The following is a 13,037-nucleotide window of genomic DNA, read 5'->3' as shown; positions in this document are numbered from 1 at the left end:
GCTTGGTTGTACTGTTTTCCCTATCCGTGTCGATTGATGACCGTCCGTTGCTGTGGATGGTAGTCAGGTCACAGATTTATTATCCCGAGCACATACTTGCTTATGGGAGCGGGAATGCTCGTTGCTCTCTTGTTGTAGGTTCCGGCTCTTTCTGGACCAACTGATTGGAGGAGGGGAAAGGAGGAGGTCTAAGCACCACACTAAGGCCGGGCCTCAAGTGTGGGAGCTTGGAGTCCAAGTTTGGACGGGGACCTGGACCCCATGACAGGAGAGTGGTGGGTTGGTCTTGCTTGTGCCTGGGGTACAAGCGTGGTGTGTGTTTTGGGGTACCTAGCTGGGCTACATTGATTCGTGAATCGTCGTTTCTATATGACGGTACGACTTGGCTATGGTCTAGCACCGTAGTAAGAACTGGAATATGAAAGATAGTAAATTGGTTCTGATTGCTTAACCCTTGCTTGAAAGTAGAATAGGTGCTTACCTAGAATGGTTAGCTAATGAAGAAATCATGACTGCTAATTAAACTTGATCTTAAGCACGTACTTCTAGTAATGCTTTTCACAAACAAAAAGAAAACAACAAACCCATATTGCCTATCATATCCCTTGGAGTCGGGAAACTATTTCCACTAGTCAGGTAAGTCTTGTGAGTACATTGTGTACTCAGGGTTTATTTTACCCTTTTACAGGTGCAGCTTGAGGAGTAGCTCTTGTGTGGAGGATTATTCTGGTGGGCATAGACGGATCCTTGTATTGTTTCTGCTAGATGTTTATTTTCATTCCGCTGTTTAATTATCGCACTCTGAACCTTGGTATTGTAATAAATAATTTCCCAGAACTCTTGTTGTATGAAATAGACTAAGTATTGTAAGCTCATACTCATTACTAGATTATGGAGGTAAAATGTGGATTGTTTTGAGTTCTCCCGTGAGGTGTGCTCGATGGAACTGTCCGATGTAGCTAACTTTTGGGGTGCTTAGTGTTTAGTGGAAGACGAGCGCCTTCGAAAACGTGTTATTTCGGGCGGTTCTGCCATAGGCGCCACTACGTGGGGGCGAGAGGGGTCTCGTGCGTCGCCACGTGGGGGAGAGAGGGGTGCGCCACCGCGTTGGGGAGAAGGAGGGGCGGCACAGGGGAGTGGGAAGAGTTCGGTGGAGAGAGGGAGGGGCGCAGGGGAGACCGACGCGCCGGGGGTGTGCCACCACGTGGAGGGGATGAGGGGCTCGCAGGAGAGAAGGGTGCGGGGGAGCGCACCGCTCGATCGGCTGAGGAGGGAGAGGGAGAGGAAGAGAAATGAGTGAATGAAAACCTAACTTCGTGTATTTATATTGTAGACGGTTATCGGGCCTCGTCTGCCCTAGTTGGGCCTCAGCCTTTTCAAAGATGGGCCTTGTAAATGACCACCTCAGTTAATATATTAACGGAGGCGGTTGCGTTACAACAACCGCCTCGGTTAATAGGCATTAACCGAGGCGGTTATGTTATGTTAACCGTCTTAGTTAATGTATTAACCGAGGCGGTTATGTTGACAGTATTCTTTTGTAACCAATACATAGCCTGCTTTCCACTCATATAGGATATATGATATACGTTTGTAAACGCAACCAAACACGGCGTTCATGTCTACATGACCATACTTAATATACAACGAACATGAGAGAAAGAAGGTCGGACGGCTCTTTGATTTGGTTACGTACTATCAAATTGACTTTCAACATTTCTTTGGCACCTGTCGCCTGAGCATTAGCCTCTCTTATCTCAACTTTTTTTTGGCTCACGGGCATTGGGAGGAAGGATAAAAAAACAGATTTTTATGGGAGCTGCTGCTATTATTTGAGCAATTTGGTCAATTAACCATTTAACAAAAACAAAATATTTCTTTTATGCATGCCATTTTCAAAGGAGCATATTAGTTGTGGTTCTAAGCGCTGCTGCAACGTGAAGATAAAAGGGAGATATTTTGATGTTCAAGCAAAGCGTCGGAGGTTATTGCTTTACATGTGTTTGCCAAGAATGGATGGCGGCAAAGTACTAATAGACTTTGTTTAAGATTTTCTCCTATTTGAGTATATTCTTTTTCTTTATCTCTGTCAGCAAATAAGCTAACAACATTATAAGACCTGGCTATGTGCGGTTGCCGAGACCAGAATTTTTCCATTTTCTATAAAATATCTACTCTTTTTTGTAAGTGATAATTGGCGCGAAAACCATTCTGTTAACAAATTACGCATCAAACAAAAGGACTCAAACGCAAAAAAAAAAAAATATATATATCAGCATTCACTTTGTTAAAAAAAATCCTCCTGGAAATACTGAAAAACAGTGAGGTTAAATTGTTAATTGACCCGAACAAGCCAAGTTGAAAAATACTCAAAAACACTGTTGGTGGCAACTTGCAGAGCCATGCACCCACCGCTGCAATCTGACTTGGCTTCAATGGTATGCTCATGGCGCGAAGCGGCGGACTGGAAACATCGTCGTCACTTGCCAGTTGTCACAGTTCCACAACGCTGCGAATTATTCCGCCGAGCTCCTCCTACAGGTATCGACTCCCCGGCGGTGGGTAGTAAGACGGCGTCCAGGCCGCGCCGTCGATCTCAGGGTGCCGTGTCCCCGGCGGAGGGTAGTACGAGCCGCCGGGAGGCGCCAGGTAGTACGGTAGTGCACGGTCCACTGTGCCTGACGGCAGCGGCGAAGGCGCCGATCTTGGATAAACTGGGTAGGCCGAGCCTGACTCCGGCGGCGCCGGGTACGTGCTGGCCGGAGGGGTCAAATTAGACGCCGGTGGTGGCGGGTAGCTGCTGTACTGTGCCGTCGGAAACGCCGGACAGGCTGCGTCACACGACAACGCAGGTGGTGGCGGGTATGCCGCAGCAGCCGCCTTCAGCGGCGGCGGGTACCTGATGAACTCTACCGGAGGAGCCGGACAGGCTGCGCATGACGCGGGTGGCGGCGGGTACGCTGTAGTAGCAGCAGCCGGCGGCGGGTAGCTGCTGTTGCTTGGCGCTGGAAATTGTGGATAAGCCGGCGGTGGAGGCGGGTAGCTGCGTGGGGACAACAATCCTTGCAGTGACGGATAGAGAGAAGCAGAAGCCTGCGGCGGGTACCCGGCGCTCTGTGGGGGGAAGTTTGCAGCCGCCGCGGGTGGTGGATACGCTTCGCGTGGCGGAGGCGCGCAGCAAAAGCTCGGGTTTTGATCCGGCCGCGCACCGCCCGGCGCCGGGTAGAGCTGCGGCTGCGGGCGCACGCCGGCGCCAGGGCCGCCGCTGATGGCGTATGCGAAGCTGAGCGTGCCGTTCGGCTTGCCGTCGGGGGCGCTCACCTGGTAGCTGACGTGGCGCAGCCCCGCATCGTCTCCGGCCGCCGCAAGGTCGGTTACGGGCACGCTAGCCGTGCCGACGAGCTTGTTGCCGAGGATCGGCGCCTGCGCCTTGACCTCGAACTCCACCACCATCAGCTGCGGCTGCTGCTGCGCGCCGTCCCCGTCGAGGTCGAACGCGAACACCGCGTCGTCCCAGTCCGGGCTCTCGCCGCCGTCGGCGTCCGGCTGCGTCTTCTCCCGGCGGCCGCCGAGGGACACCGCGGCGTAGAGCGGCGGCTTCTGGAACGGGACGAAGGCCCTCACGCCGCGGCAGGAGATGGACCTGATGGTGATGCGCCGGCGGCCGGCGCCGGCGCCGGAGCAGGAGCTCGACGACATGGCCTGCTTCTCAGGGGATGTTTATATCCGGCAACTAAAATTTAGATGATGTATAGGAAGAATATTGTATAGGATGTTGGTAATAAAAAATAAATTACATAATTCGTTAGTACTTCACGAGAAAAAATTTTAAGCCTAATTAAGCCGGCATTAGTATTTGTTTACTGTAGCAAAACATTGTCAAATCATGGACTAATTAAACTTAAAAGATTCGTTTCATAAATTAGTCGTAAACTATATAATTAGTTTTATAATTAATCTATATTTAATACTCCATGTACGTGTCTAATATTTGATGGGACAGCGACCTCGGTGCGGTGGGGAGGGAAATATGAGGCCAGCTTGGACGATGGATCTGGAGCGAGACTACGCAGTCGCAGATGGATTTGAGATTTTGAGGATTGATTTGACCTTGTATTCTTTGGTGTATTGGATCTCGGTGCAATTAATTTGCTGATGTCTTTGTCTGTCTGATCATGGACATATGGGCGCCCTGTTTGTTTAGCCGTACTTTTCCAATCGATCGATAGTTTTTTTCTCAAACAATAAATTAGTTAATAATATTTTTAGTCATGTCTTATCCAAATAAACAAAGCAATAGACAGTGTGACTCATCTGTTCTTGCATGCAAATGGACTTCGCCTCCATCTTTAAATCTGCCTTTTGAAGATATAGATAAAATGAATTTCATATACTCCATCCATTTCAACTTATAAAACATTTTGATATTTCTAGATGTACAGATTTTACTATATACTTAAATATACAGTATGTGTAGATACATAATCGCCTCCATCTTTAAATCTGCCTTTTGAAGATATAGATAAAATGAATTTCATATAATCATTCTATTTTAAATTATAAAGCGTTTTGATATTCTTAGATATATAGATTTTGTTATACATTTAAATATATAGCATGCCTAGAAAAGCAATGTAAGTAACATGAACCACAAGCCGTGTCTGATGAGTCATGACTACTACACTTGTCCCTTCCCTCTCTTCTCTTCTTCCGCTCAACGGTGCTGGTACAATGCGTGTGACACACTGTGACTGCGAGAGCTCACCACACATGTACAACAATCAGAGTATTTCTCAACACACACAAAGCATGTCTACGTGGAAGCAAGAAATTCTCCTCGAGGAAGTTTCAACTTCCATGCTCGTCTCCCAACACTGCTTTTTTACTCTGTAGCCCCAATGACTATGTAGGATCGGATAAAAAAAGTAGGTGCTTTTTACTGGTCATAGTGGCTTATGTTTGAGGAGAGAAAAGATGATCCATGCTAAAAAAAAAGAGAGGAAATAAAGGTGAGGCATAATGAAAGAAAAAAGTTGTAGTTTGTATTATATAAATAGTAGTCTCAATATTTTCTAGTTTATGTGGATCATTTTATTTGTACTAGAGCCTCCATTTGTGGTGCCCTTAGCAACAAGGGATCTTTTTCCAAATCCTGCATTTCTCTCCTATGAATATTTCCTATAGAATCGATTTGAAATTTCTCATACATTTTTAACTGTCATTTTAGACTCTATTCTATACTTGTCATTTTAGAGCAGGTTTAATACTTTTCTTTTCCTTTTCTTTTTTCTCTGTTGTTGAATACAGTAACTATCGCACCTATATTTTATACTTTATGTACTTTTATAGATGCAAATATTCAAAAAAATCGTTCAACAATTTCATATGACACGTTCAATGCTTCTTGTGAAAAATGGTTAGAACCGTGTATATATCATACACACTCGAGGCTTTTAACAACCTATGAATCCTAATTAACTGAACAATTTGGAAAAAATCAAAATTCTATACTTAGTTTGTTAAATATTTTAGAAGAAATGTTCAGATGTTGTATTATATGGAAAATTCTGGAGTGCATTATTGAATTTGTTGATCTTTCAAAAATATTTTGAAAAAAAAAAGTTTATGTGCCTGTTCTAATTTGCTAGCAGGCAAACTATGGTTTAAGTACATTCAAAAAGGGATTCGTGACCAGGGATAAAACATGCTTAGAGATTTTGTAGCCGAGACTCGTAATATACAAGTTGTAATATCTGAAACATGCCTTAGTTATCCCAATAACTGGGGTCAAACTCTGATGGGCTCCTGGGCGGCACTCCCACCAAGCGGCGTCACCACCGAGCCACGGGCTCGTTCTCAAAACATGTTTAAAAGTTGAAATAAAAACATATTTTCACTTTTGAATCCTGCCCAACATGAAGCTAGCAGTTGTCAAGTACTTTGAAGTCGTGCGTTCCCTGCGTCACATCACCTCACGTCATTTCGACATGTTGATAATCGAGTTTATCTTTATAAAGGATATAGATCGATACTCCCTCCTTTATCTTTCATTGGGCGCGAGAGGCGAAATCCCGGATACCAAGAGTGTATTTAGTTGGGTGGATTTTGGGTTACTGTAGCACTGTTGTTTTTATTTAGCAATTAGTGTTCAATCGTGGTCTAATTAGATTCAAAACGTTCGTCTCGCGATTTTCAACCAAACGATGCAATTAGTTTTTATTTTCGCCTATATTTAATGCTTCATACACATATCGCAAGATTCGATGTGATTAATACTACAGCATTTTTTTAGAATTTGGTCTGTCAACTAAACACGGGCTAAGACAAGTGGCTGGCTTATTTAACTCCGCTTGCATGCATCAGTATCCCCTTAGGCCTAGTTTAGATTGCAAGTTTTTTTACTCTCTTCCATCACATTAAATCTTTGGATATATGTATGGAGTATTAAATATAGATAAAAAAATAACTAATTATATAGTTTGATTGTAAATTACGAGACGAATCTTTTAAGCCTAGTTAAATCATGATTAGACAATAATTATCAAATATAAATGAAAGTGATACAATACCGAATACTGATTCGTAGCCCCAGTCTAAACGAGTTGTTTCTCTCCGCAGGCATGCATCACGATTGGCTACATTAATAAGCATGCGCCAGCTGTTTGGTTTGCCTTGGCATGCATGAACACGATTGGATGCGTAAGAGTAAATGCCGCGGCTCCTCTTCGTGCTGTCCCGCCTCAGAAGGTATCCCGCGCCCAACATATCGTCAAAAATGAAAAATCATGGTACACCCAATAAAAGGTAACGGAGGGAGTAGAAATAAAGGATAAAAGGTTCAATAACTGCAGATCACATCATTAGACTTCCACCATACTCGGTGAAAATATCACTCGCTGTATGTTTCGACATAAACAAGCCTAATGAAGAAGCCTACAACAAGCATATTGCATCCAGGCGCCAGATACGAGGTGCTCTCCACATATTCTGCATGGATACTCTGATTAACACCGAAAGAGATGCGGAGCTGCTGAGGTCTAAAGGGCTCGTCAAAAAATTGTTGAGCAGCGACAAGGCATTGCGAAGATGGTTAATAGCATAGGCTATGAAGCACTAATGAGTAGTTCTGCATGGATACTCTGATTAACACTGAAAGAGATGTGGAGCTCAGTGTTAATGAGTATCCATGCAGAACATGTAGGAGAGCACCGTCGCTGATCTTACGGAACGTTGCACATCCCCCAGCCCAAATGGGCTCATTAGTGCTTCACAGCCTATGCTATTAACCATCTTCGCAATGCCTTGTCGCTGCTCAACAATTTTTTGACGAGTCCTTTAGACCTCAGCAGCTCCACATCGCTGATCTTACGGAGCATTGCACATCCCCCAGCCCAAATGAGCTCATTAGTGCTTCACAGCCTAAGCTATTAACCATCTTCGCAATGCCTTGTCGCTGCTCAACAATTTTTTGACGAGCCCTTTAGACCTCAGTAGCTCCACATCTCTTTCAGTGTTAATCAGAGTATCCATGCAGAACATGTAGGAGAGCACCGTCGCTGATCTTACGAAGCGTTGCACATCCCCCAGGAGGGGGGGGGGGCGCTCAAGCCTCCCCTACCGTCTCTGATCTTACGGAGCGTTGCACATCTCCCAGCCCAAATGGGCTCATTAGTGCTTCACAGCCTATGCTATTAACCATCTTCGCAATGCCTTGTCGCTGCTCAACAATTTTTTGACGAGCCCTTTAGACCTCAGCAGCTCCACATCTCTTTCAGTGTTAATCAGAGTATCCATGCAGAACATGTAGGAGAGCACCTCGTACCTGGCGCTAGCTCGAGAGGGAAGCTCTTCGCTCTGGGATCACCCAAGAGTTGAAGACATAGTTCTCCCCCGGAAGGGATAGTTAGTCAGTTAGGTTGGCTGATCTCGGATGAACGTCATTGTATTCTATGGACAATTGCTGATCCTTTCATATCATAATAATAAATTCGTAACTTTGTTATTTTGTTTTGTTTGATTGAATTTGTTTCCTTCCCTTTTTGTATGCGAAAAGAGAAGGCTCACGTATTCCGACCCTTCCATTCGTTAAGACCATGGGACCCAAGGTGTAAGGGGAGAACTTCAACCATGTTGGTGAGCAAAGACACCATAGCCGCCGAGGCGTAGGTGTTTTGTAGTCCAGCCAGACATGATCAATATTCGTTTCCACAAACCTTGCCACTAGGCTTAGCATGAAGAAGAGGTCTGACGCAGCGACTGTTTCAGAAAAGGTGTACTTATACCTTTATCAGCCCCCAAGTGAGGTCTGACCCCTCGCCGTTGCTGGGGTCGGATGTCACTGAAAATCGAGGGGAGGATAGCGAAATTTAGGAGAATGCATCTCTTGTATTTGCACGTACCCTCTTCCTAGGATCTTAGCTATCATTCTGCGACCATGTGTTAGGTCTTCTTGCAAGTCCAACCTTCCTCGAGCCCTCGCGTGTGGCAGGGATTGGATCAAGGGTCGGCTCGTTTTTGTGACTGTCGCCCCGTCCATAGTTTCCGCAACTAGAGGGGTTGAGTTAGCATTACTTGCCTTGGTGGCTCGAGTGACGTGCTCGGTGAGCTTGCTAATGGGCATGTTCGAATCGAATCCGGTCCCATCGCTTGTGATGGGGTCGGTAAAGCCCTCATGGGGTATTCCGTTGCTTCTTAACCCGCCTTCCAATAGATTCCCCCTCAATGGGGATTCTATGGGCTCGGCTAGAGGCTAGGATCGAACGAGAAGTTTGAGATGACCTCGTTTGCTTCTAAGCGGGACAGGCATAGGCCGCTGAGGCTCATCTGCTTTTTCCCCCTGGCACTTCGTTTGACACGAGGTGGCCTCAGGCCCACCGGCCTTCGACCCTTAGTCTTTCGATCTATGATCGGCCGGTCCGAGCCCCCAAGCCCCATGAGGTTTGGTAGGGGTCGGCCATGATTCATGCTTCACCCCATCTTTGGTTTCCACAACCAGAAGGGCTGAGCTAACGACACTTGCCTTGATGGCTCGAGTGTCACGCTCGGCGAACTCGCTAACGGGCATGTTCGAGTGGAATCCAGGTCCGTCATCCACTAACGGGGTCAGTAGAGCCCTCATGTGGCATTCCACTACTTTTTAACCCATCGCCCGGTAGATGCCTGAGCCGTTCGATAGGCTCGGGTGGCCCGTTGGCTCTCCTCGATGGAGATTCTGTGAGCTTGGCTCAAGGTTAGAATCAAATGAGAAAGGTCGAGATGTCCCTGTCCGCTTCTGAGCGGTGTCGGGCAAGGCCGCTGGGGCTCATCTCGCTTTTTCACCCTTGGCTCTATTTGACATGAGGCGGCCTTGAGCCCTTCGTGGGTCGACCTTCGAACCTCGATCGGTTGCCATTCATATCGAATGAGACGACTACCGCTTCGTGATGCGACACGAAGTGTTGTGATGCAGTAATCGCATATGCGATGCTTGGATGTATCAGATAAGTGTATGAATGATTATATGAAGAAATAGCGGGGGTCAGTAATGTTACCTCGATGGCACACATGATGGGTTCTGGGAGCTCTTTACCAGGTATGTCTGTGCGGGGTTTGGGTCCGACGTCTAGCATAACCTGCATGAGCCTCCCATTCTTCTATATCTGTCTGTAGGTAGCGGCCTGAGCCGTTCGATCGATTTGGGCGACCTGACAGCCTCTCCTTGATGGAGATTCTATAGGTAGGCCCCTCCAAATCATTCCCGAGAAGGTGGAGGTTAAGGTTTGGAGTGCATAGACAAAGACTCTAGTCGCGTCAGTGGACAAAAACGCTGTAGCTGCTGGGGCGTAGGGTCCTAGCGGTCCGACCTGGCTTACTCAAAGTTTGCACCTACACACCGTGCCTCCAGTTTTTTAAACGTAAGGAGGGGCCGGGCAAAGAGAATGTCTAGCGAATAGACACCCTCACCTGCCCCTGAGCAATTTCCAACCCTCTACTGTAGCTGGGGTTGGAGGCTCGGTAATCAATTTAATATGTAAAGTAAGCAAGTGAGGATGCTTATCTTTTGGCCGCGGTCTTGAGCCGTCTGATAGACCTGGGCGCCGGTTTTACCTCGATGGTAAGAGTGATAGGTTTGGAAAACCTCCTCGGATATGAGCGTGATCCTACTTGTTCCTTATCCGTTTCTCGCTAGTGGTCAAGCCATCCGATCGACTCGTGTTACCTATTGAGACAAGATTTCCCAGCGGAAACAGAGGATGAGAACATCCCGCGCCATAATTTAGTTTGGTGGATAAGCCAAGCATTGGATTTGTGCAAAATGGACAAGCTCTTTGTTATAGTAAACAACCTTTTAGCTTTTCTCCCTCTTTTCGCAAAAGAGGTTTAGTGCATTCCAACCCTTCCCATAGTTAAGGTCATAAAGGCTCGGAGTGCGGCTGAACTAGCTCTGATCACGCTGGTGAGCGAAGGCACCGTAGCCGCTGGGGCATAGGTGTCTCGCAGTCCGCCCAGTTTTACTCAGAGCTTGTTCCAAAAAACTTAGCTTTTAGGACTTAACGTGAGAAAAGAGGGTGGGCACAGAGAATTTTTGTAGGATAAATGTTCTCATATTAGCCCCCGAGTGAGGCCCGACCCCCTACTATTTCTTGACATTGGATGTCATGAAAGATTGGGGAGTTTTGATAACAAAAACGATAAGTAAAAAGTGTGCATTTATTAGGGGAAAAAGCGACGTAGCTGCTCGATGTTCCAGGCATTGGTGATGACCTTACCGTCGATGGTTTTCAACTTGTAGGCGCCTGGCTGTAGCACCTGGTTTTAAAGACAAAACCAGATACACACTATATGTGAGCCCATGAAGTCAAATCTCACATATAGCCACAAATAAGGGTAATATCAAGAGACAATACTTATTACATAACATATTAGTAAAAAAGAATATAACCTTAGAGTAAAGACAGCGGAAAGTTGACTCCAATCTTCTGGCGAAGACTCCAAATCCATAGGGACGTCTAACTGGTTGACCATAAGCCTAACTCCTCCAAACCAGCAATCTGGTACCCATCCGGGATTTTTATCCAAAGTATAGAAAAGTAAAACAAGCGTAAGTACATGTCGTACTTAACAATTATATCATGGGGTTCATGAGGCTTAAAAGGCTGACACTGGTTTAACTGCGATTAGCTTTAATAGGTCATCTTTTTAAGCAACTATGTGGCAAAGAATTTATCACTCCCATAAACACATGATCAGGTAAACATGAATAATGTATAACATAAACAATTAATCATTAGTACCATTATCCATTAGTGATCATCTCTATTCCATAAGGGTCCAAGGCCGCTCGTGACCATGAGCACGGCTGTTATAACAGTTTTACACTCTACAGAGTTTGTACACTTTCACTGTGAGTCATGATTTACCCTTTCGCCCAAGGTGATCAGCCTATTAACCCACTACCAAGGAAGGTCAGCAGGGTTCACTATAAAGCCTTTCAAAGGTCCGTCTAACAAGTTAGGGCCGCTAGGCGTATGTGGCCCATCTCCAAGAGTGGCACGCGTGGGCATCACAGCACGGTACACACACCCTAGCAGTAAAGGAAACATACCCTCGTGCACCATAAAGGTAACCACTAACAAGCTAGAAAAGGTCCTCATACTGAGCTAAAGCCAGAGCCATATAGCCCTCACAACTGTACTATAAGTCCCGGATGATCGCTTACAGATAAGTCCTTAGGGAGAGGAATCTGAAGCATTTAGAAAGTAGCTAAACACTCCAACCCCCTGTTTCCATGTTACTAAAAAGTCATGTTTTAATATTTATTGCATATACCATTAGTCAAGTTACAAGATCATGGTTTAGTTAAGCACTAGCAAAAACTACCCAATGCAATATCCCAAATGTATCAAGGTACAAGATATCAAATATCTAGGATATCCTTATTGGCAACAAGGTAGACACATGCAATATGAATTAAGTGATTAAATGTGAATAGGTAACAAGGATGGTCCCATGCTATACTTGCCTTACACACCAATCCTTCGGTAAGCTTTAATCTTCACGTCCTTCTTCTTCCTCTGGATCACCATGTATATCTCACCGACTGGACGTAATCATAGAACACCATACAAACATCCATACACATACATGCATAGCATACAATTGCATCTATATCAGAACAGTACACCAATCATAAATAAGTAAAAGAGATTGAAATACGATTCTACGCATCACTACGAACACACAGTCGCGAGAAGCACTCTAATCGGAGCTACGATTGAAAAGTTACAACTACCGAGAGATTTGCTTAATACGTGGAAAAGAAAATTATAGGCTTCATTTATTTAACCATATGAATTCATATATAAAAGATATTTTATAAATAATATAGATTAAATTAAGTCAATTTTAGATTTAAATTATAAAATAAAAGTAAAACAAATCATATTTTATGTATAAAACCCAGTTGCATAATCATTAATCAAGATATGATTTAAACCATGATTTTTATGAAATAGTAATATAGTAAACACTGTTATTAACGTGTAGATCTCGTCGCTACGAATCTAACGCAACTTGAACGTACTATTTCGGAGTTAAAATGAATAAGTTATGATTTAAACAAGTTTTCCTATAGTTAAATAATAGATTAAATCTACCCATAAATTTTAGATATTAAAAACATGCCTAATAGTACTATAAACATGTAGAAAACATAAATAAGGTTCTAACGCAATTTGAGCGGGTCAAATCGGACTTAAAACGCAAAAGTTACGCATGAAATAAGGTTCCAGTGGCATTCTTGTAAATAAAACAAACTTAAATTTGAATAAAACCGTACTGTAACGTGTTCTTGGACTGCGGGCACTATTACTTAGAAATACAGGGGCTAAATTGGAAGAAAACGGGACTGAATAAGAATTCTTTTGAACTGATGAGTACCGCGGGTTGATTATGAGAAAACCGAAGGGCTAAAGCGCAAAAGTGCGCGGCGGGTCGCGGTTGACCGCATCACCGGCTGACTGGGCGGGACCCGTGAGGCAGTGAGGGAAAAGGAGGCG

At 44.8% G+C, this 13,037-nt stretch overlaps 1 protein-coding gene across 1 annotated transcript; it reads right to left on the bottom strand.

The window, feature by feature from the left end:
* Window positions 1-2,272: 2,272 nt before the first annotated feature.
* LOC136485142 (extensin-like) lies at window positions 2,273-3,702 on the bottom strand. The gene is made up of 2 exons (XM_066482082.1): window positions 2,413-3,702; window positions 2,273-2,311 (listed from the first exon to the last, which is right to left on the bottom strand). The coding sequence occupies exon 1, from the start codon at window positions 3,697-3,699 to the stop codon at window positions 2,536-2,538; it is 1,164 nt and encodes a 387-aa protein (XP_066338179.1). The 5' UTR covers window positions 3,700-3,702; the 3' UTR covers window positions 2,273-2,311; window positions 2,413-2,535.
* Window positions 3,703-13,037: the final 9,335 nt, after the last annotated feature.

This window comes from Miscanthus floridulus, chromosome 10 (genome assembly GCF_019320115.1).
Source record: "Miscanthus floridulus cultivar M001 chromosome 10, ASM1932011v1, whole genome shotgun sequence".
Classification (NCBI taxonomy): domain Eukaryota; kingdom Viridiplantae; phylum Streptophyta; class Magnoliopsida; order Poales; family Poaceae; genus Miscanthus; species Miscanthus floridulus.
Note: the sequence above shows the minus strand (reverse complement) of the source record. Positions and strands in the feature narration are given on the sequence as shown.

Coding starts and splice junctions, on each gene's coding strand:
- LOC136485142 (XM_066482082.1), bottom strand. CDS start 3,699: ATGTCGTCGAGCTCCTGCTCCGGCGCCGGCGCCGGCCGCCGGCGCATC.